Source organism: Strongylocentrotus purpuratus, unplaced genomic scaffold (genome assembly GCF_000002235.5).
Source record: "Strongylocentrotus purpuratus isolate Spur 01 unplaced genomic scaffold, Spur_5.0 spur5_scaffold_1, whole genome shotgun sequence".
NCBI lineage: Eukaryota > Metazoa > Echinodermata > Echinoidea > Camarodonta > Strongylocentrotidae > Strongylocentrotus > Strongylocentrotus purpuratus.
The window spans coordinates 45,656,203-45,681,291 of NW_022145594.1; the positions used below are offsets into that span (position 1 = coordinate 45,656,203).

At 37.6% G+C, this 25,089-nt stretch overlaps 2 protein-coding genes across 2 annotated transcripts; both read right to left on the reverse strand.

Annotated features, from left to right (window-relative positions):
- Nucleotides 1–3,260: 3,260 nt before the first annotated feature.
- LOC115921157 (histone-lysine N-methyltransferase PRDM9-like) lies at nt 3,261–12,603 on the reverse strand. Its single transcript, XM_030978327.1, has 6 exons — nt 12,423–12,603; nt 10,616–10,914; nt 9,321–9,911; nt 8,253–8,572; nt 6,979–7,219; nt 3,261–6,783 (listed from the first exon to the last, which is right to left on the reverse strand). The coding sequence occupies exons 2-6, from the start codon at nt 10,887–10,889 to the stop codon at nt 5,492–5,494; spliced, it is 2,718 nt and encodes a 905-aa protein (XP_030834187.1). The 5' UTR covers nt 10,890–10,914; nt 12,423–12,603; the 3' UTR covers nt 3,261–5,491.
- A 5,101-nt stretch (nt 12,604–17,704) lies between these two features.
- Nucleotides 17,705–23,205, reverse strand: LOC100891891 (histone-lysine N-methyltransferase PRDM9). The gene is made up of 6 exons (XM_011679966.2): nt 22,829–23,205; nt 22,046–22,294; nt 21,451–21,660; nt 20,581–20,915; nt 19,349–19,589; nt 17,705–18,831 (listed from the first exon to the last, which is right to left on the reverse strand). The coding sequence occupies exons 2-6, from the start codon at nt 22,284–22,286 to the stop codon at nt 17,705–17,707; spliced, it is 2,154 nt and encodes a 717-aa protein (XP_011678268.2). The 5' UTR covers nt 22,287–22,294; nt 22,829–23,205.
- Nucleotides 23,206–25,089: the final 1,884 nt, after the last annotated feature.

A 25,089-nucleotide genomic window follows, 5' to 3' on the forward strand; every position in this document is an offset into this window, starting at 1 on the left:
TGCTTCTTCCCCCCCCCCCCTCTCTCTCTCTCTCCCTATCTCCATTAATTTGTCCTGTTAGCTATCTCCCTCTTTTCATAGATAATCATTGCAAATCTTTGAAAATGAATCATTTCCACAGGACTACATGTCTATGTTCATTGCATCTACTCCTTCCCAAACCCCTTCTTCCTCTCTTCTCTCAATGTCTCATCTATCTTTTTCACCCACCCCCCCCCCACCTCTCTCTCTCTCTCTCTCTCTCTCTCTCTCTCTCTCTCTCTCTCTCTCTCTCTCTCTCTCTATATATATATATATATATATATATATATATATATATATATATATATATCTCTCTCTCTCTCTATCTCTCATATATCTTCTCTCTCTTTTTTTCTCTTTATTGTTATTTTCTTAATTGTTTAATTAAATGTTGATAACCAAAGTGATAAATTCAAAAGCACTTCCTCAATGACATCTTTCCAATGACTTTATTACATCTTCGTACAAGCCATCATATGCACAAATGTAACTACGCACCATATCAAACAGATACATTACTAAATCATTAGTAAAAACATGATTTCAACATGACAACACATACACAATCTACAAAATGTTCACATCTAATTAAATTAAAAATGAACATACTAGTATTAAACAGTTTTCCAATCATTGTACATGTATGTGCTAAATGATATAATGCATCATAACAAAATATTCATTTTTATATAGTACAGACAATTCTTTTTTTCCAATTACAGTGCTGTAGAGTACATTCATAATTTATATAGTGGCTGTGCTAATTATCTAATTTAATTATCATCATTATTGAAATGCCTCAAAAACTATTTTCTTAAATTGATTCAAACAGTGAATTTTAAAAAGGAACAGTGGTAATTTTTTTGTAATTGCACTGTTCAAGAAAGAAGCAGATAAAGATAATTGTAGACTATCCTGAACGATTAAAGATTCCGAGACTACCTATATTCTCTCATACAGAAGACAACAAGCTGAATTAATTCAAATCTATAAGATTTCAAGAGGACTTGATCGAATTGAGCTAAACAAGTTATTTCAGATTGACGACAGTGGCAGGACCAGAGGTCATAGCATGAGACTAAAATAGCAAAGGTGCAGATTACAGTTAAGGCAGAATTCCTTTTCGGTTAGAAAAATAAATAATTGGAATGCTTTACCAGAGGATTTAGTTTCTGCCACTAGTGTTAACATCAATCGATCTTATTTACTGGGTGTAAGCCACAAGTATGTTTAAAAAATTGAAATTTCTCCCAGGAAGCATTATATTTATAAACTAGATGGAACTTCGACTGCGCGCAGTCGAAATGATGCCTCCGTCATAGAGCAATTTTACAAACCAAAACAGAAGAAATTGTTCAAATTCAAGTTCAATTGTAATCCATTAACAGGTTCTCAGAATATCATGATTACAAGCAATTTCTCATATACATATATGACCCTTTGATCTTTGACCACATGACCCTAACATCTACTCAGTTCATTGGCTCTGCAAGATGTCCCGAGTTAAATAGTAATCCATCTGTCAGTTCTAATGAGAATGCGTTCACAAGCTATTTTTGCATACATAATGAGCCCATAACCTTTGACCTTTGACCTCATGACCCAAGAATCTACTCAGTTCATTGGCTCTGCAAGATACATACATGATCTAAGTTTGGGAGGAATCCATCAATCTGTTCTAATGATAATGCGATCACAAGCTATTTTTGCATGCATAATGAGCCGCATGACCTTTGACCTTGACCTCATGACCCCAAAATTTAATCAGTTCATCGGCTCTGCAAGCAACATATATGACCTAAGTTTGGCAGGAATCCATCCATCGGTTCTTGAGATAACGCGATCACGAGCTGTTTCAGCATACATAATGAGCCCTGTGACCTTTGACCTTTGACCTCGTGACTCCAAAATCTAATCAGTTCATCGTCTCTGCAAGATACATACATGACCTAAGTTTGGCAGGAATCCATCTATCGGTTCTTCAGATAACGCGATCATGAGCTGTTTTTGCATACATAATGAGCCCTGTGACCTTTGACCTTTGACCTCGTGACCCCAAAATCTAATCAGTTCATCGGCTTTGCAAGATACATACATGACCCAAGTTTGGCAGGAATCCATCCATCGGTTCTTCAGATAACGCGATCACGAGAACGGGACGTACGGACGTACGGACGGACGGACAACCCGAAAACATAATGCCTCCGGCTACTTCGTAACGGAGGCATAAAAAAACTAGATGGAACTTCGACTGCGCGCAGTCGAAAATGATGCCTCCGTCATAGAGCAATTTTACAAACCAAAACAGAAGAAATTTTTCAAATTCAAGTTCAATTGTAATCCATTAAGAGGTTCTCAGAATATCGTGATTACAAGCAATTTCTCATATACATATATGACCCTTTGATCTTTGACCTGATGACCCTAAAATCTACTCAGTTCATTGGCTCTGCAAGATGTTCTGAGTTAAATAGTAATCCATCTGTCAGTTCTAATGAGAATGCGTTCACAAGTTATTTTTGGATACATAATGAGCCCATGACCTTTGACCTCATGACCCATGAATCTACTCAGTTCATCGGCTCTGCAAGATACATACATGACCAAAGTTTGGCAGGAATCCATCGATCGGTTCTTGAGATAATGCGATCACGAGCTCTTTTTGCATACCTAATGAGCCCTGTGACCTGTGACCTTTGACCTTGTGACCCCAAAATCTAATCAGTTCATTGGCTCTGCAAGATACATACAAGACCAAAGTTTGGCAGGAATCCATCAATCGGTTCTTCAGATAACGCGATCACGAGCTGTTTTTGCATACATAATGAGCCCTGTGACCTTTGACCTTTGACCTCGTGACCCCAAAATCTAATCAGTTCATCGGCTCTGCAAGTAACATACATGACCAAAGTTTGGCAGGAATCCATCAATCGGTTCTTCAGATAACGCGATCACGAGAACGGGACGTACGGACGGACGGACGGACGTACGGACGTACGGACGTACGGACGGACGGACGGACGGACAACCCGAAAACATAATGCCTCCGGCTACTTCGTAACGGAGGCATAAAAATAGTGTTAACATGTTCAAATCTTTTATAAATGTAATGCTTCCTGGGAGAAATTTCAATTTTTTAAACATATTTGTGGCTTACACCCAGTAAATAAGATCGATTGATGGACCAGTGATGGCCTGGTGGTAGAGTCGCTGCCTGGCAAGCAGTAGATGCAGGTTCAAGTCCCGCTGGTTCTGAGATTTTTTCTGACTTGTTTTTCAATACAGATCGATCAATCGATCTTATTTACTGGGTGTAAGCCACAAATATGTTTAAATAATGTTCAAATCTGTTGTTGAGACGCACTGGAAAACCGATCCAATTAAGTTTTCACCCTTTAGAGACAGACTACCCAATGTGACGAGGGGCAAATAAGCTATAAGCTTTACTTCCCTACATTTAAGTAAATCCAAGCAAGTAAATAACTACTGACCATAACATAAGCCTAAGACTCCTAAGAGCTGAAAAGCTATTTCCACTATATGATTGCTTCAATATATATTTTCCTACAACAGAATACATGTAATACTTGCAAATTGTAAATGACATCATCTTCAGAGCAACACACTTTAACAAACTCAGTGCTGTATCAAGTGTGATTGAATTTGTGTTGTGAGTCTGAAGTTCTGAAACAGTTTAAGAACAGTAACTTAAATGTAGACAAAATTTCAGATTAAGTACATCTAAAAGAAACCAGAAATTGCAACATAGTCCATATAATGTTACTTTGAGGAGATGTTAAAAAGTCTCATTTAAACCACAGTACTGTTGCTGTCAAAACAGAAACTATCCGTTTCAGGTGTAAGAAACATTTCCAAATTTGTAATTGGTGTTGATTCATAAAGTTTAACATCATAAACTACATTAATTTGACATGTCATAAAACAAAAAAATTGCAAATTCATGAAAATTGGCTGTTGTCAATAATTACTGAAAGTATCATGTCGCAAAACTTTGTATTGTTACAGAAATACAGAACATTTTATAATCAGTTGCTTGAATTCAAGAACAAGAACAAGAATATAAATATATGAATGTAAAACATGTACACAATAATGAATGAATAATACAGAGATTACAGAGAGAGAAACAGATCAAAAAGATCTGGGCAATAAGGTAGCACTATTGCTGCTTCAAAATTCACAAGATCCACTGAAGAGGAGATAAGTCTTGTATGTTTAAGTTCTTTCTTCACGATCAGTAGAAGAAATTTTTAATGACTTATTGTGAAGAAAGATCTAATTTTCACGCTTCACAAGATTGACTAAATGCACTAAAACAATAAGAATACAGATCATGTACATTTAAAATTCATTGAATATTCATAATAACATGATTTCTTCTATAATACATACATTTATCTTCAATCCTTTCAGGACATCTACCCAACTTTGTTGTAGTTTGGCTCAAAAACTTTTCAGAATCCTAACAAATATACATCTATATTAAATGCTAAGTAGGACAAATTCTGCATACTTTGTGTCGAACATTATTGCATTTCTATATGGATTTTGATGCTAGGGAATTATTACAGAGGGAAATATGCATAAAACTGATTGCTTGCCTCATGGGCAACTTGTTGGAATTGTCAAAACCATAGTTTTCTATACAATTTGGGAATTTGTATATTTTTACATGGATTTTTGTCAAAATACATATTTTCAGTTATTGACTAATTAATAAGATTGGTAAAATGCAGCAATAAAAGGATTTACCAAGGTTATATATGAAGAAAAAAAGCTTGTAAATTTGCAAGAAATATCAAATTATAAATAGGAAATTTAAATTTAAAATCATCTACCCAGAAAAACAGAAGGTCCAAACAGTGGACCCTGTGGCACACCATAATCTCTTCATTTTTTAGACAAGAAATTTCAGTCAAACAGAACCTTATTTGAAGAATGCTACACATTTTGTTTTAGAGATTTTTAAATTATTACATAATAGCAGTCTTGACAATATCCATGAATACTGTTGTACCTTTCCAAACTGTTTTGAAGTAATGAGTTAGAATTAGACTCTATTCAGATTTCTGCCACTTACAATATTCATGATTGTCTCTACCCCCCCCCCCCTTCCCTGAAAAGTAGCGAGACATGCTGAAATTACCTAGACCTCACAAAATGGAACCCATTTGTTGTTGTTGTTGTTGCTTATTTTTGAATAGCTAACATCCATCACTGTCTTATTCTGAAGTAGAAGTTTCCTCTTTTCTTTAAATTCTGAAAGCTATTGAATACTCAGTTTAACAATACGTATACAGTTTACTTACAATTCACAACATGTTGTCTTAAAATCCTTCATAACAAACACATGCGAATGTTTCTGAAATAAATTTTGTCCACATCGTTCTTAAAATTGATGCTACTTATGCAGCCTATGATACAGCTATTTCTTAAACATGGAATTGATTCATGACTGTTGCATGCTGGCAAGTGCATTACCTTCTCCCTCTAGCCTATGCTTGGCCATGTGATGATTGTATTGATGATTCAAGGCAAAGCTTTTACTGCAAACTGCACAAGAAAATGGTTTGACCTTGATATGCATGGCTTGTTTGTGGGCAGCGAGGGAAGTGCTTGACGTAAACCCTTTACCACATTCTAAGCAAACATATTGCCTAATGCCCTTGTGGCGTCTTTCGTGTACTTTCCAATCGCTTTTATCAGCGAACCCTTTATCACAGAAGGTACAAAGGAAACGTTTAGGGCGTTCTTGGTGGATGCGCCGCTTATGTTTAAGGGCTAACTTTCTAGTTCTGAATCCTCTACCACAGACTTCGCATTTGAATGGTTTCAGTCCGGTATGTTCTCCTTGATGGTTGTTCAGGGCGCTCTCCGATGCGAAGCTTCTTGGGCATTCTGCGCAGCGATACATATTCACATACTTGTGCAGCACAAGGTGGTCTTTCAAACGGCTGACAGTGGCGAAAACCTTTGTACAATAACTGCACTTGAAATCCCCCTCTCCCTTATGAACCTCTTTCTCATGGCGCTCGGCAGTGCCCCGTGAGCTGTATCTCTTTGTACAAAAGCGACACTTATAAGGGCGTTTGTAGTAATCGGTAGGTCTACCAAGCATATCCTTAGGCTCATCAGGTGCTGGTTCGGAGGGCTGAATGCCTGTAGATGCCGCCCGACTCTTTGTGGGGGACGCCTTAGACTTTCCAGCAGGTTGGGATGACTTGAAAGCTTGGTGCGTCTGCTCATGTGTCAAACAGTCTTTCTTTTTAGGGAATCTTTCTAAGCAGAAATCACATCGATACCCGTGAGCTTCCCTCTCGTGCCGATTGAGCGAACGCCATGACTTGTACTCTTTGGTGCATTCACTACACACGTACTGTTTGGAACCTTGCGGTTTCATCTGTTTTGTAACGGTTAGGGAATCTTTAACATTTACTGGAGATGCTTGTTCCTTCTCATGGAATAACTCATGCGCCATCAGTCTGCCAAAGGAGGGGAAGACCTTCTTACAGGTTCCACACTTGAAGGCGGATTCTTCCTGGTCGCTTACTTTTATCTGTGTTGCCAACTGCTGTTTGGAGCTGACCTCAATTGCCACATATTTCTTCTTCCTTTTTTTCTTCCAAGTCAGCACGGGGATCATCTCATCTCCACTGTTGTGTTCACATCTGATGTGTCTCAGGATTAGTTTGGCAGATGTGAACAGACCATCACACAGGCTACACTGGAACTTCTGTGCATCTGAAAAATTAAGAGAACACATGTACCTTTCAATTCTCTAGGATTTCTTGAAATTATTATGCACGATACATATTCGTGGTGTCCCACTAGGCTCAGTTCTAGGTCCTCATTTATTTTTATCAAATATCACATCAAGAGATGATATTCATTACTGAACGATACCGTAACAATAGCTTAAAATGGGGCAGAACATACCTTCATCAAATTGAAGATCATTTAGTGTGGTCTGAATACCAACGCACTTTCCATAATCCTCGCTATAGAACACTCTTAGTTCACTTCCTGGTTCAATGACCTTTGTGCTTCGGAAGTAGATATTGCCGCAGTACTGATATGCTTCCATGTTCTGTTCCTCCTCCCTCTGCGCACATCTTAGATGAGACATCCACGTCTTACGTCCATCAATATAGAAGAACACTTTCCCTGTGATACAAAGCTGTAATTAAAAGATTCATCATTAGATCAAGACAATAATGTCTGTTTGGAGTCAGAAGGGCGATGACTCATATACTTTAGCACATGGGTAATGCCCTTCTGGCTCTGAACAGATACACCCATTAAATCGTAGTACTATAGTTTAAATGGAGAAAAAGGAATGTGGTTATCTTCAGCCTTGTTCACACATTACACTGCTTTTAGCCTTAGGTGGTTTACAGTATTACGTGTGAAGGAGGCTTTTGAATCATACCCAAACATGTACAACACCCTTTAAATCATATTACATGTATTACAATCTAAAGGGTTTAACAAAATAATCTAGAGCTCCAATAAAACATGGTGTTAACCCCCCCCCCCCCCCCCCCCCCCCAAAGCAAGTGGAGTGATGAAAAAAGTAACAGCAAGCAAGCAGCAAAGGTCCTTAGGCATACCAGTAATTGACTTACACATGTATCTGTTCGTAAAAGTGTATGGCAATATGAAGCACTCTATGCTCATATCGTCATTTAAATTTTTTGCTGATTTTTTTTCCAGGGGGTTTGTGTTACGTGTGAATGTAATACTTCTTATATAAATCAATCCTCTACTGTTACTGATAATCCTGCACTGAGTGTACGAGATGTACTTCAATTCTACCGCAACTGATACTGGAAAAAGTTTTAAAACTGGGAGCAGGGGGGGGGGGGGGGGGGTGGGGGTGGGGGAAGAAGTTCAAATGTACGCAGAAACTATATGCGTCAAGTGTATTTTCATTTCATTTTCATTTAATTTCAATTCTTTATTATGTCCATGGATTCTTCTTCTTCTTCTTCTTCTTCTTCTTCTTCTTCTTCCTCTTCCTCTTCCTCTTCCTCTTCCTCTTCCTCTTCCTCTTCCTCTTCCTCTTCCTCTTCCTCTTCCTCTTCTTCCTCCTCCTCCTCCTCCTCTTCTTCTCTCTCTTCTTACATACCCTCCCTTTTTATTATTCTTATATTCTTTAATCTGAAGTAGGTATTTTAACTTTTTTCTAATAATTTTCTATAATTGCCTACCTCCCATGATGTATTCTTCACCAGACCCTGCTCCTCGTTCATCAGCGTCCCGATATAGGGTCCAAATTCCACCCCCTTCTCTATTGTTTCCTTGGCGATCACTCCCTCCACTTTATCCTGCGATGGCACTCTTAATGAGAGAGATAGCGGTAGATCTGTAATGGCGCTGGTCTTTCTGAGATTTAGTGCAGCGAACAGCTGTGGTTCCGACCCCGAGCTGCTTGGAGATGGTGGTGTTGGATCAGACAGATGTGGTGAGGTCTGACATTCCTCGCTCTGCTCCTTGGTCTGGGCCTGCTTAGAAGGACCTGGTCCAGTATCTGGTAAGAGGTGACAAGAACACATTAATGGTATCTGTAACAGTATCCTGTTTATGTGATTTGGTTAACTGACAGACTATAATGTATATTCAGTTAGAGGGCACACTCATGCCTTTTAATAAACACTTTCCTCACATGTTAAAACATTTGTGTAAGCTCTCTTCTGTTCGAGTCAAGAATAACACTTAAATAAACCCCTTAAGCATAATGTAACATGGTGGCAGCAGTGTTTTTTTGTGACCTAAGTTAGTGAGGAAGACAAGGGTAATTCTAATAGTGGGAACAGTTACAACAAGAGATAAGAGCTTCCTGGCTGATCTTGGAATCGATGTGTCATCTCAGAAAGCAAATCTGCTTGGAACAGCCCATATTCTGAGGAAGGTCGTGGATTACTATGGAAAGGAGAACAGTGAATTTATATGATTAATGGTTTAGAAGATGACTTTACAAAAACTGGTGACCCTTGATTTCTGGATGACGTTCAGTTCCTGTTTTATCTACCAACTGATTATAATATAATAATAATGGTATTAAAAACAGTAATAACACAAAAAAGAATAATTATTGACAATGATTCTTCTAAAAATAAAGAGAAATCAAAATCTAGGAGATTACTGATCTTGTCACACAGTTAAATTGTGCATTTACTAATATTTGTTACATTAACTGGAGCTGTTTAAAAAAGGAAAGTCATTTGTACACATTTTAAAGTTGAGTCAACACTGTCCTCTCTATAGTGAGTCCTCACCTTGTGCCCTTAATGTGTTGCCCTCTGCTTGTGGTTTATGAGTTGTCACAAGCCGGATGCTCCTCTCTTCAACCGTTCCCCAACTCTTGGCAGGAGGAATGTCGTCATCCATAGCTACTTCTGAAGTTGCGACAGGCTCAATGTTTATACTGTCAGTAACTTGTTCGCTGGTTGTGGTAGCTGGAATGCTGCTATCTTCAACTGATTCCTGTGTTGTGGTGGGTGAAATACTGCTATCTATAGGTGATTCATGAGCTGTAGAGGGCGACATGTAGCTGTCTTCGGCCAATTCCTGTTTTGTGGTGGGCGGAATGCAGCTATCTGTAGGTGATTCACGCATTGAGATGGGTGGAATGTCTATGACTGATTCTCGCGTTGTGGTGGGCAAGTCGGTTCTCTCTACAACTGGCACACAAGTTGTCAGTGACACTGGCACGTCATTTCTTTCTACAGCTGGTTCTTGGGCAGTAATAGGTGGGGTATAGCTTGCTGGCAGGCTTGAGAACTTGACCCCATGACCCCCAAAAGCGACTGGTCGCTGAAGATGAGCGTGGTGCAAATGATTCGCAGATGAATGAACAGGGCCAGAATCTTTTAGATAAGAAATCAGAATGAGAATAATTATGACCTCCAAAATGAGTTGAAAGTTTGATGTCTGACAAGTATCTCTTCATTTAAGATGGAGGCTTCTGTTTTTATTGATTGTTAAATACTAATTTATTTATTTTTTGCATGAAAATTTTGAAATGAAAGTAGTTGTACACTGCTGGATGTGTTATACTAATTGTTGTAGGTCTTAGTAAATGTTTGTCACTTTGTTTTTCTTACAAGAGAAAGAGAAACAAAAGTTATTTTCAAAGATTAATTTACAATAACATTTTTTCCTCTTCAATATTGAATTCACAACATTTTCTGCCATTTAAAAAAAAAAATTACCTGGTATAGAAAACTGCAAAAAGTAGTAAAACAAAAATCTGAACAATTTATGTCAGCAGCATAATGAAAAGAATGAAAAAAGTCTGTAGACCTACAACGGGAAGTGCAGCATACTTAGGATGTTACAAAATTATAGCTAAAAGAGTAACAAAGGAACATTTTAAATTCAAATTGATAATAATAAATCATTTCTTATGTGCTCCAGCTCACATCTAGGAATGATCAAGGCACGTAACGAAATATGTTTATAACAAACGACTATTAAAGAACACGACATAACAATAACAAAAGTAATTAAGGAAATTAAGTGAAATATTTGCAACATGATAGGTTTTGAATATCAAAATCAGAGTTATTACCATGATATACTGGACTGAACATTTGTGCCATAGGTCCTGGGTGTGGTACTGGGAAAACTCTGGTCGGTTGATCGTCCCCCATATACTCAGACTGATGCTGAGAGGACGTGTGGTATGGTATTGGCAAATCAAAGGGATAGTGTGCAACATGTTGCTGCTGCTGTGGTTGCTGTTGTGGTTGTGGTTGCTGCTGTGGTGGCGGTTGTTGCTGTTGTCTGTTTTCTTGTTGATCCCTTTCAGGGAGGTAGTAACCAGGGGGGTAATTACCTTCCATTGCTCACAGAATAAGAAGGACGGATCTACACAGCAACAGGATAAAATGGGGAAGAGAAATCTAAAATTGAAACCAAAGAGATATCACAATTTCATATTTCTGAAAGATTACTTTTTAAAAGCTTTGACTATGCATAAGTTAATTTCACACTGGTCCAAACTGGTCTAGACCTATATTTTGAAGACTTTTTCACGGAAATGTGTACAATAAAATAATTGACCCATGCCTTGTTAATTCTTACAGCAAAACGATTGGCAAGATTCAAAGAGAAAATGAAAAAGAATTCTAAAATTGAACCACCAAAACAATGATTAGTATGTGAATTAAATTCAAAAATCTTATTAACACATTAACATTACAGTATGAAATGAAAAAAATACTTTCAAATACATCATTACATGACTAGACATTGATCTACATTTGCCACTCTCCACCCAGGTGTTAAATGGGTACCTGGTAGGATGGAAAGCTAATGTGCTGAGATTAGCAAGTGTGCGCTTGTAAAAATGAGGCCTGGCTGGAATGCTCCCCAGGGAGTGGAGAATGTGCATACATTGTATGCGAGTAAACCAGGGGCGGGTTCCTAGAAACCGTCATAAGTCTAACTTCTTGACTATCCCATTGAAACGCGTGTAAATTCTATAACACACGTTTCAATGGGATAGTCAAGAAGTTAGACTTATGACGGTTTCTAGGAACCCGCCCCTGAATCTGAAGACCGGGGTTAATATAGATCTAGAGTCTATATATCTGTAAAGCGCTTTGAGAGGGCCTTCAAATTCGGTCCTGAAAAGCGCTATTACTAGTAATAAGAACTAGCTATAGTATTGCTATTGCTATTATTATTATTATTAGAGTGCATAATATATATAATCAATAGTCAATACTGTCCAAAACATGCACTCACAAAAGCTGCAGCTAAATATCCATCTCGCACATCTCCCACTTCCCAGAATCCACACAAACATGAAATTAATTCACTTCTTCTTCTTCTTCTTCCAATGAGTACATTTCTCTTCATAGAGTAAAGACATACTACATTATACATAGATCTAGATCTAGACGTAGACTAGAGTCTACTTCTTCATTTGTTTTTGAAAGCCCACAATTTCACAAACAATTAGACTAGTATTATACAATGCTTTTTATTATGGGGAAAAAGTAAAATGCCAATGGCCAAAGCAAAGGAGAAATATTAGTCACCAAATATGTGCTAAAACTAAAACTAAAAAACAAAGATAAATTCCAGACAGACGAATCCCCGGCCAAGCGACGGCCACCCCCATGAAACCACGCCACGCACCCCGGCCCAGCTCAGGCCCGATGCCGACCCACTCGCTCCACCAACGCGCCACAGCTCAGGCCAGCAGCTCCAGTATACCGGTACATAAACATACAGACGTGAATGGATATCACCGGCCGGTAATCTATGTTAGGATATTTGTGATTCTCACTATTTTATATCAAACAAAATCAAAATCAAAGAATACATATCATACAATCTAACATTACAGGCATATATAGTAGTCATACCTAGACGAAAACCGTTGATTCAAGCGAAAAACATATTTTTTTCATACTGAAATCTCAGCAAATTGAAGTGACCCCTGGCCCTCGACACAAAACTATGGGGTCTTCGAATTCGGCGAAAAAAAAGAATACCAGAAAATACAGGTACCTGGATGGTTTAGAAAAGCAAAACTTGAACTCAGTTCTATGCCGAAGCTGCATGAGACTTGGTTGCTTAGAGTAACCATGTTTGGCAGCAATAACATGATTTAATTGTCAATTTGATAAGAGAAAAGAGATTGAAAAATGGCTTCGTCTGTTTTTCACACCTGCACCTGGTACACAAAAGAAGAAATAAGGCCATGTAAAATTGATTTCATGTTGATCGTCCCCGCCCGCTTCCTTTTTGGGGGCCGCCTCCTATTTTTTGTTATTTGTTATTTTTTTATTTTTTTTTTATTTTTTTTTTTTTTGATTTTTTTTTTTTTGAAAGAAAAAAAACATGAAAAACACTGCTAAAATGGCTCTATTTCTGATTTAAAAAAAAAAAAAATTGTCGGCGGCCATCTTGAAAAAAAATAGCCTCGACTGTCGGGGAAAATGTACCGAGCGGCCATTTTGAGCGGCCATTTTGAAATATCAAATATCAAATAACATGGTACACCCTCCTCCTCTTTTTCAAAAAATCCGGACGATCAACATGTAATCAATTTTACATGGCCTAATAATAATTTGGTACATATCCTCCCGATATCCTCAGTCTTTAGAAAGAAGACAGCTGCATCCCTATACCTAACTTTTAAATTCAGATACGCGAATGAATATATCTTTTTTTAAATTATCCTATGGGGGATCAATTTGCATGCACACTCGGCCAAAACAATGTTAAATGGAATCTCCATTCTGTAGGTCTCTCGATCTTTTCCAGTGATCCAGAGGGGACCAGGGCTCAAAGCCCTCACCCGCCCCCCCCCCCCCCCCCATACAAAATTGTCTTATACATGAATTTAAGCAAGGCACATGTAGAAAATCACTGCAAGATCCCCCCCCCCCCCAAAAAAAGAAGAAAAAACACAAAACTAGAACCGTACCTGCTCTCCTCTGTCTATCTTCTCTTCTACTACAGCCCCTATCTGTCATCACTCTCTGTCTCTCTCTCTCTCTCTCTCTCTCCCTCTGCCCTAAATATAATTATTTATATATATATATATATATATATATATATATATATATATATATATATACCTCCCTCTGCCCTAAATATATCTCTCTATCTGTCTCCCTCTGCCCTAAATTTCGCTCTCTCTTTCTCTCTCTCTCTCTGTCCTAAATCGCTCTCTTCATCTACCCTAAAGGCTCTCTCTCTCTCTCCCTCTGCCCTAAATCGCTCTCCATCTGCCCGAAATATCTCTCTCTCTCTCTTAAATATATATATCTCCCCCTCTGCCCTAAATCTCCCCCCCCCCCCTCTCTCTCTTTCTGCCCTAAATCTCTCTCCCTCTGCCCATATATCTGTATCTTTCTCTCTCTCCCTCCCCCCCCCCTCTCTCTCTCTCTCTCTCTCTCCCTCTCTCTCTCTCATGCTCTTTAATGTTTTTGATTCTCACAAGGAAACTGTAGACAGAAAAAAACTTGAATATTAGATATGAACATAGGACAAAGATGCATTACTACCGGTATTTTATTTCTTTGACTGTAAAATATTGCCATATGTAACAGGATACAAATAACACACTATTTGTGTTCACAGTCAGAAGGGCTTATCTCTATGTTAAATTAAGTAAATCGGTTAAAGGTAAAGACCAGTATTGGAAACGCCCCAATTTCTAAAAATGAAATGGAAGCTCTCATTACCAATCATGTAAAAGAATATGTTTTGACTAATACATGATGATAAAAATTTGCCAGGAAACCGCCTACTAATTCATATATTTGGTAAATTTGTTTCTCTCATGGTCTGTGAGAGATATAGGGTAGTCCCATATACATCTTTCTGTGTATAGTGCTTGTAACTTTACGAAGAATGGGCCAAATTTCTTATCATTTTGATGATTCCAGAACCTTGCAGATGCTAGATGCTAGATGATCAACCTTTTCTGATCGATTCCACGTTTCTTTCACAATGCAATCGCATGACCAGAACTGGTCTTTACCTTTAAATAACACCCTTCTGGCTCCATACAGACGATATTTTTCTCTCAATATAGTTCATTGTACAATAAACATATACACAAGAACATGTATATTTATACTATGATTAATTTCACAAGATTATTTCTCTCTATGACACAATACATATAATAGTATATTTCATGAATTAAATAATAACAATAATAATAATAATAATAATAATAGAAATTGACAGTACTATTACTGGACAAGTTTTGTTGCAAAATAATCCACATATTTTCTAAGAACTGAGTTTTATAGCTGCATAAGGCTTTGGAAACATAACTCTGCATACATTACAAGCTCTCAAATTCATAGATAATAGAATGATAAAGTATGATGTTATAGAATGACAAATGATTAATTCTTCAGCCAACGGCAAGATGTGTGGGTTCACCAAATCCTGGGTATATGATAATGTTTAACAAAGCCACTTCTGTTTGTTGGTTGTGGCATATCACGCAGAATTTAATAGCACGTTCATAATTAATTTCTAGATTGCGTAAATACTGCCTCTAGTCCTACCCTATCATAAGCTATTCCTTCAAATATAATGTTGGAATCGAGCCAGCCAGCTGTCATATGATACAACAGGGAAAATTCAACTAAGTTACTGGTGAGAGCTTACTCCAGCCAAGAAATCGAGGGCCAAGGCATCCTCGTCAAATAGGTTGTTAATTTTGGACAAAGTCCGAAGGGCACATCTCCTTCACCAGGGGGGAGTTTCACAAAGATCTAAGTTGAACTTAACAATTATGGAAAGCCGTTAGCATCTTTGAAAATATTTTTTAAAAGTTATTTTAAAAGGCATAAAATGATGATTCAAATCATTGATATTTTTTTTTTTTTTCTTATACATCATTCATATTTGCTATTATCATGGGAGATTTTATGTTCTTGATGTAGAATTTATGAAATGTCTAAAATAGTTGAATTTTTGCTTTTGAAAACGTTTTATTTTAAGGCTACGAATGGCTCTCCATAACTTTTAAGTCCAACTTAGAGTTTGACTAAGAATCTTTGTGAAACACCCCCCCCCCCCCCAGCAAACTGATGTGTGTTGGCTCTTCTGGTGAAGGCCCACCCCCCCCCTTCTTCCTAGACTAGGATCCATATTACCGTACCTGAAATTCTTCTTTGCTAGGAGCCTTATAGGCGTTTCCATTGCTCCTTTATTTGATGGAGCTGCCGCTTCTCCCCACGCCTGATTTGAAATAGGTTGGCAATTTCAACCAATGCATCTTTCTTCAATTCGTTTGATTTCTAATCCGTCCTTCTATTGTTGATTATGTTGTTGATCTTATCTTCGATTAGTTCAAAGGAAAACTTAGATCTCATACTAACTTCCTTTGTTAAAGGGAAAGTCCACCCCCAAAATAAGTTTGTTTCGATAGAGGCAGAATAATAAGAAAATCAGGTGAGTGAAAGTTTGAGCAAATTCTGAATGAAAATAAGAAAGTTATGAACTATTGAAGTTGTGATCAATCAAATACAAATTGGCAACTCTGTGACTTATTATACGAGCTCTCCTTCATTTGCTTTGTGCATAATATTCCATAAAATCATGTTTTCTTCGTTATTGATGACGGAATATATATTTGTTCCTTGCAGGGGGAGTATAGAAACATATTTGCAATTATTATATTTAGGGTGCATGTATGGTTGAAATTTTTCTTGAGGAAAAATGAAAATTTTAGATTTTTTTAGTACTGAGCAAATGGTAGTTGAGCTCGCATGATACGTCATAGAGTTGCCAATTTGTGTTTGATTGACCACAACTTCAAAAATCCTAACTTCCTTATTTTTAATCGGAATTTGCTCAAACTTTCACTGACTTGTTTCTCTCATTTTTCTACTCCTATTAAAACTAACTTAATTTCAGGGTGGACTTTCCCTTTAAGCCTCATTTCGAATAAAAACTTGAAGATAAAGTTGAGTTCTGGGGGGTGTTTCACAAAGATCCTTAGTCGAACTTAACTCTAAGTTGGACTTAAATATTATGGAGAGCCATTTGTAGTCTTAAAATAAAATATGTTCAAAACCTAAAATTCAAGTATTCTGGACTTTTTATAAATTCCACATCAAGAACATGAAGTCTCCTTGATAATAGAAAATTATGAATGATTTGAATCAACATTTTATGCCTCTTTAAATAACTTTTACAAAATATTTTAATAGATGCTAACAGCTTTCCATAAGTCCAACTTAGAGATCAGTTCAACTTAGGATCTTTGTAAAACACCTACCTGGTCATGCAATTGCAAAGTGAATGAATGAAACTGGGTGGAAGCGATTGGAAAGATTGATCATGTAGCACATAAGTATTGGTGTATACTTGTGAGGATTTTGAATCATCAAAATGATGAGAAATTGCTCAGTCTTGCTAAGAGCCACTTGTTCTGTACACAGACATGTGGCATGAGGGCTGTGGTCCAAAACCTTTACCTGTTATTTGTCATATTTCGAATGAGAGAATTTGAAGACTGAGCCATTCATTTTAGAGGACATTTTTTTCCATGATATTCTTCCACACCAACATGAACAAAATGAAAAGCTCACAAATTGTTTTTCCCCTTTCCCAGAACTCAACCTTCTCTTAGCCTTTGGGTTTAAATTTGAGTACAATACAGACAAAAGGATATACATGTATGACCTAATACTGATTTCAATATGACAGACAATGAATTAGGGATTTATATTTACTCTGTTAAAAACATTTCTGTTCTCGACATATTAGTTTGTTTAATTATGTCTTACATTGTACAACCCTTATATAACTTTTATTACTGTAATATGCTTTGTATTGTATTATTCTATTATTGCAAATTATGTCCTTAAGTATGTTAAACTTTAACTTATGTGTATAAGTGTATTTTACTTTCGTTCTTGAATTACTTGATGGTCGTATGCCCACAATTATACAATTTCCGCACAACTGCACCAGGAGTGTCATTTTTGACAGACATGGGGCATTATAAATGTTCACTATTATTATTATTACTCTTGAATATTAGCATCTTCCTGTATCTTATGTTTGATCATATGGTGAGTATAGTGATTGTTCAGTGAAAACTTTTTACCACAAATTTCACAAGAAAATCGTTTCTCTTTGCTATGCATAGTCTGCATGTGAGTAGCTAGCGACGTCCCTGCAGTGAACCCTTTGCCGCACTCCAAGCAAACATATTGCCTGATGCCCTTGTGCCGTCGCTCGTGTTTTGTGAGGTTTCCTTTATCGGCGAACCCTTTATTGCAGACAGAGCAAAAGAAACGGAGCGGTCGTTCCTGATGCATGCGTCGCTTGTGCGCGTGGAAGTGATTTTTAACTCGGAATCCCGGCCGCATATTTCACACTTGAACGGTTTCAGTCCGGTATGTTCTCCTTGATGGTTACTGAGAGCACTTTCCGACCCGAAGCTTCTTGGACAGAGCGTGCATTGATAGAAACCTTTTTGTTCGTGGCTTATCAGATGTTCTATCAGACGACGCTCACTCGTAAAAACCCTAGGACAGTGACTGCACTTGTACGATCCCTCGTTGGTGTGAGCCTCTTTTTCATGATCTCTTGCACTGCAACGAGAAATATATCTCTTCGGACAGAAGCGGCACTTGTAGGGGCGCTTCTTCAGGTAATAGTTGGAAGTTTTACCAAGCATATCCTTAGCCTCGTCTGTCATTGGTTGAGATGTTTCAGTCTTTTCTGCTGGTGTCTCCTTTGTATCCGATTGTAATGATTTGAAAGCTTGGTGAGTCTGCTCATGCTTCATACATTCATTCTTTCTAGTGAACCGTTCCAAACAGAACTGGCATCGATAGCCATGCGCTTCCCTCTCATGCTTACTGAGTGCGGTCTCTGATTTGAACTTTCGAGTGCATTTCTTACACTTGTGTAATTTGGATTCATGCGTCGTCATGTGTTTTGTAAGGGCCTGGGCATTTGTTTGTCCTTTACCACATAAAGGGCACATATGTTCCTGGTTGTACTCATGAAACAGCTCGTGGGCTTTCAGTCGGCCGCAGGAAGGAAACATCTTCTCACATGTTCCACATGTAAAAACCTGCTCTTCCTGGTCGCTAGCTTTAGTCTGTAGCTGTAGTTTGGAAGTGACCTCATTTTCTGTAGATTTCTTTTTCTCTTTCCAAGTCAGCACAGGGATCATCTCATCTGGTCTACGGCTGGTGTGTTCACATCTGATGTGTCTCAGGATTAGTTTGGCAGATGTGAACAGACCCTCACACTGGCTGCATTGGAACTTCTGAGCATCTGAGACAATAAAAGATGAAATTATACAATTGAATGTGGAGTACCACAAGGCTGAGTCAGAGGTCCACTTGTATTTCATAGGTTTTTAAACTCATGAATGACATATATTTACCTTGTCTATTATTCTAAAATTCTCTTTATAATTGATACAGATTGTATAATTTGTTGTAAATAAATGTATCTAGAATAATTAAACTGGCACAAATGAAACTGAAATATATGAAGTCTGTGGAAAATCAAAGATAAATTTTCAATAACCATGATTGATCTTGATCGTCTATCACTGTTGCTTTCTGACAGTCAAAATAAGTACCTCCTTGGAGCTATATTTATGAATGATATGATACAATAACAAAGTGCACGTGTATACCCATTTTAGCAGTTCCAAGAATAGACATCCAGTAACAATGAACAATACTAAATATACAAAAAGGTATAGAACTTTTCCATGGCTATTGCTGTGTGCCTGGGTCAGCACAAGTGACCTTAGGAGAGTCAGAAAATTTATTCTATTTACCTTGGTTAAATGTGAGATCGTTCAATCTGGTTTGAAAACCTAGACGAGTCCTGTAGTCCTCGCTGTAGAACACTTTCAGTTCACTTCCTGGTTCAACGACCTTTGTGCTTCGGAAGTAGATTTCACCGTAGATCTGATAGGCTTCCGTATTTTGTTCCTCCTCACTCTGCGCACAACTCAGATGAGACATCCAGGTCTTACGTCCATCGATATAGAAGAACACTCTACCCGAGACACAGATCTGAAATTATAATGATACTTGTTTGGAGATAGAAATCAAGTGCATTCGAACAAGACACCTCAGAAATTGGAAAAACTATCATGAACCAAACAGAGAAGCAGAGACATTTCATCATTAAAGTTGTTGAAAATGATATTAGTAATACTACTATTGACTAATAGCTATTTAATTTACAAGTTTCTACTATTCAATATTTAGATCTGGGCCCGTCTTACAAAGAGTTGCAATTGTTCCAAATCAATTGCAAGTCCTCCAATCAATCGCAAGTTTGCAGTCTCCTATCTCTTATGTACATAAAATAAGTTGCGATAGATATCAACTAAATACGGGGCCCTGTTGTGTAAAATTGAACAAGATTATGTACGCCAAATTTCTCCAAAGAAGTCTTCCTCAAGTCTCTGCCAAGCAGATTAACCCGTTGATTACTGAATTTTCTCATTTCCATAGACTTAACGCGGGACAACCTGATTCCCGTAGACAAGGGGTAAAATCAGGAAATCCATCTGTATACCTCTTATCTTCCTGTGATTTCTTCCCATAGGATACAACCTAGTTTTAATTTAATTCTTGTTAGAAGATAACATTAACTCATATCTTGCCATAAGGTTGCTTGCACGCTACCGTTAAAGTGCTTTGTATGTACGCAAGCGCGCTATCGATTGGTTGCTACATTCATGCGAGCGAGCTACCGCTTATCTGCTTTGTGCATGCATGCTAGCATTCGTAATAGCAGTTATTGTTCATGCCCATTGCACTGTGCCTAGTGTTACACACGCACTATTGATAGTACCATCGTGTTAATCCGATTATCTCAAAATTAACTGGGCACAAGGGGATTTGAGGCTTGGCACAATGGAGATTAGCCTTAATGCTGTATTCATTAAGGCAGGATAAGAGTTAATTTCATCGCACAGGATACAACCTAGTTAATTTAAATTCTTGTTAGAAGATAACATTAACAACCGTCAGCTTAAAATATAGTTTTACCTACCTCCCAAGTTGAATCCTTGAACCATCCATACTCCTCATTTAGCAGTGTCCCTGTATAAGGTCCAAACTCCACCCCCTTCTCAATTGTTTCCCTGGCAACCACTCCCTCCACCTTGTCCAGTGATGTCCCTTTGAATGACAGACCCTGAGGAAGATCTGCACTTGATGTTAGCATCCGATTCTTTTTTAAATTGAGTGCTACCAGAAGCGGAGGCTCAGCAGCAGAGGTGTTATGGACTGGAGGACTCTCCCTAGGGTGATGTGTGGTGGATGGATGCTCTGGCTGTTCTTCTCTCTGGGTTTGCTTGGAAGGCTCTGGTACAACATCTGTCTTGCCTGATCAATAATTATGGAGAGAAAAAATGAGTAACTATCTTAAGCCCCACTGTACTACTTGCAGCTACTTGCTCCCTCAATATAGAAAACAATGCCTAATCGTTGACCATTGGTACCCTATGATCCTCTTTTTCTTAATGTTAATTGAGAGCTGAGTTGATGAGATAGCCATCTGTCAGTGACCACCCTGTGTAGTCTAATCCCCTGGCCAAGCTAGTACAGACGGCCTTTAAGATCAAAATCAAGGATTATTAACTTTGATTCCAAAATCATTGATGATTAACTTTGATCTCAGATTTATTTTTCAAAAGTCAAAAATAGTATCAGTCACAGACTCACACTGCTGAAAAGATTTCTCCATACAAAATATCATGGATGAAATACTATATTTCTTGAAATGTGATAATTATAAACATCCTTAATTTGAAGTATAGTTTCAAGTACAAAATATTTGATAATTTTGCCCCCCTCAAATTTAGAGTCAGGGATGACAGGACAACTGTTTTTCCAGGGTAGCTATTTCTATTTTGTTTACCTTGTAATTGTGCTGCGTTGCTCCCTGGAACTTGCTCACAAGTTGTGATTGGCAGGATGTTGCTTTCTACGATTGGTTCTGAAGATGTGATGGGCGGGGTATAGTTTGCAGACAAGGCTGCAGACTTGACCTCATGACCTCCGAGAGTGAAGGGTACCTGATGACGAGCTTGGGGAACGATACTTGAGCTTGCAAGTATGGGAGCAGAATCTTTCCAAAAAAAAGACAATTTTCAAAACAGTAAAATAAGTTTATTTTATTTTTATAACATTTTCACGAAATCTTACCTCTTCAAACATATATTATACACAAGATATACGCGCACTAGTCTGCAACTACTGAAGAGTTAAAAGGACATTTTCTTTAATATGCAGGGCTATTTTTCTTTACAAACTAAAGTACAAATTAACAATTAATTAGTTCGATAATCATGTCAAACTAATTAATAAAAAAGTTCTACTAGCATACAAACTAGAAATAAGCTTGCAATTTTTAGTCTATTTGGTTTAATATTCGATAGAAAATCAGGAATGGCTAATTTACTGCACACCAAGCATATAGTTCCAATAAATTTCTATTTTAGATAGTGTAATACCTTGGTAAATTGAGCGCAATATCGGAGCACCAGGATGTAGGCCTACAGGGAATGTTCTGAGCGGCTGATCCACTACAAACTCAGGCTGATGTTGTGAGGTTGTGTGGTATGGTAGGTCCATGGGGTAGGGTGCAACATGTTGTTGTGGTTGTTGCTGCTGTTGTGAAGGTTGTAGATGTTGTACATGTTCTTGTTGATCTCTCTCAGGGAGGTAGAAACCAGGCTGGTAATTGGGCTCCATCACTCATACTTTTATGATTGGAAAGCAATAAAAGGAACAGAAGTACAGAAACAAGAAGTATTTGGACGGTTACCATGTAGAAGCACAAACAGAAAACTTTAATCAATCCACATTTGCCACTCTCCACCCGGGTGTTTAAATAGGTGCCCGATAGGATGAGAAAGTCACTGTCTGTAATTCGCTCAGTAGACCTAAGTCACCTAGGTCTATTGTGAGCATCTGTAAAAATGGCACTAACATTGTATGTTGTAACAGTCTAAACTCTAATGCCTGGGCCAATGGCAATGGCCGTCTTAAATTTATCTAGCAATATGCATAGCGGACCCGGCCCGCCCAAGACCAAGCCAAGGCGTACAATTAGGCTGGACCCGCGGCCGCCCGAGCCCGAGAGAAGGGTAGCTCAGCTCAGCTCAGCTCAGCCTCGGAGCTCGGGGCTGAGCTCGGCCTCGCCTCGCCTCGGCAGCATCAGCTGTTTCTCATACGGATGAAAAATCTACAAATTAACATGAAAAATAGCTAGGTATCAATCTAATTATAATTACCGTCATTAGCATTACCAAATTCAGAGAATCATATGGAGTCATATGCCGTTTTTTTCCACAGCAAATCTGCAAAATTATCCCACAAAATCAGAAACACGAAAAAGAAACCTTGGCTTTAGAATTTACGGCATTTTTAATGATACAAATAAAAAAGGAAATACGTTACACGAATCCAAAGACAACAAAACGCAGCTCAGTAACTTCGCCGGGATACATCACAAACAAGCATGAAAAATCTAAAGTTATTTCATTAGTTTAAATCCCAAAGAATTGTTAAAAGTAATTGCAAATTTTCAACGATAAATTTCTAAATTGAACATTGCTTTATCTTTCTTTCTCAATCTCACCTTTCTCTCTCTCTCTCTCTCTAAGCATGTCCATGCTGCTCTAAGCACCTCTCATCTCTGCTCCTCAGTGAATATGTATATTTATTCTTTGTCGTACAAATCATGAGGAAAAAGTGTATCATATCTATTAATTTATATATGGATGATGCCCAACCATTACCCTTTTTATAATTATTTAGTTACCGAACATAATTTGTTGGTGGCCCTATAGGTCCCTGCTTTTATCAAGTCTTGCCCAAATGGTATCCAACATGAATAGACAAACCCCCTCAATCCTTTCTATGAGCCCTGGGTTAACAATTATTTTTTCATAATTAGATAAATAATAATTTGCTTATTGCGAAACTTTTTTTAAGCTTTATCACAGCAAGCCCTTTTTCAGGTATTAACTAACGACTTGGCCTAATTATGATTGATGAAAATTAACATTGTTTTTCTACCCTAACATAATACAGAATACCACTCCTATTCAAAAATAAATTAATTAATAAGGATTAAAAAAAAGTGAAGTGTTTTTTTCTTGTTCGTTTTGTAATCTGGTTTGGTGCTTAAACTCAAATCATATTTAAATGTACACTCCATTCTCTTAGTACCTCACACCTTCCCTCTTTCACCCACTCTCTCTTTTCTCTTTCATACGTACCTTTTCCATCTCTCTTCACTCTATATCTCTCTCCCTCATCCCCCCCCCTCTCTCCCTCTCTCTCTCTCCCTCATTCCCCTCTCTCTCTCTCTCTCTCTCCCTCATTCCCCCCCCCTCTCTCCCTCTCCCTCATTCCCCTCTCTCTCTCTCTCTCTCTCCCTCATTTGCCCCCCTCTCTCTCTCTCTCTCTCTCTCCCTCTTTCACCCCCCCCTCTCTCTCTCTCTCTCTCTCTACCCCTCTTCTCGAAGCTCTTACAAAATTTCTTTTTAAAGACTTGCATTGTTTCAATTTAATGTTGACCATCATATTTCCTTTTACACATGAATACTGTACATTGAAAATTACAAAACAAGCAGACATTTTCAAAATAATACTTTTTGGAGTTGTCATGTATAAAATGTTAAACAATGTACATTGCAGATGTATTACTATTTACTAATAGCTGCTAAATAACCAACACATTAGTTTTTAAATTTCATTTATTAATCACCATTAACATAATAGTGAGATTTTTGGTAATGCACCATAGTGAGAAATACAGTCTAATTGTCTAAAATACAGATATGAAGTATATTCAAGACAAAATCAAAAGCATAAACATCATTCTAAGTTTCTTCTTACAGATTCTACATATCATTTCTTTCATGATAGTTTGAAACATGATTTTGAATATAAGATAACATCAGCTCATATCAACAGAAACAAATAGCGGCTATAGTTCAATAGTTACCAGTAATAAAAAGAAAGTTAGCATCATTTGACAAGTAAAAACAGTGGGACTAGAAGTGTTTTTAACCAACATTTGCCATTATAATTCCAGGTTGAGAACAAGAAAGAAAGTCTGAGACATCAAAAACGTAAGACCAAGTCTGGTTTCACTATCATCAATGATATCAAAATATTTGAAGTCGATTACAAAATATGATGCTGACTTTCTTTTACATGTACTTTGTATAATAACAATAAAAGAATATTCAGAGAATAAACATATTCAGCACTTTCAATACAAGAGGCAATTTCTACTGCCTGCACTTGAAACAACAATTACGATGCATCACAACCATTTTCTCTCAAAATGCGATTGCATTGTAGAATTTAAATATTAACTTTTAAAGTTTAAATGTAATCAGATATCTTTGAAATTAACTGTTAAGCATTTAATGTTTCCATGACATGCTGCAGCAAACAGTAAGGCCAGATAACAAACATAACATGTTTCTCGTCTAGACGTTTAAAAAAAGGAAGCGGTAGGGCGTTACTATTTTTGCTA

Coding starts and splice junctions, on each gene's coding strand:
- LOC115921157 (XM_030978327.1), bottom strand. CDS start 10,889: ATGGAAGGTAATTACCCCCCTGGTTACTACCTCCCTGAAAGGGATCAA. Junction 8,573..9,320: donor CAACACATTAAGGGCACAAG/GTGAGGACTCAC, acceptor ACCTCTTACCAG/ATACTGGACCAGGTCCTTCT. Junction 7,220..8,252: donor TGAAGAATACATCATGGGAG/GTAGGCAATTAT, acceptor TTTTAATTACAG/CTTTGTATCACAGGGAAAGT.
- LOC100891891 (XM_011679966.2), bottom strand. CDS start 22,286: ATGGAGCCCAATTACCAGCCTGGTTTCTACCTCCCTGAGAGAGATCAA. Junction 20,916..21,450: donor CAACGCAGCACAATTACAAG/GTAAACAAAATA, acceptor ATTATTGATCAG/GCAAGACAGATGTTGTACCA. Junction 18,832..19,348: donor CGATCTCACATTTAACCAAG/GTAAATAGAATA, acceptor TTATTGTCTCAG/ATGCTCAGAAGTTCCAATGC.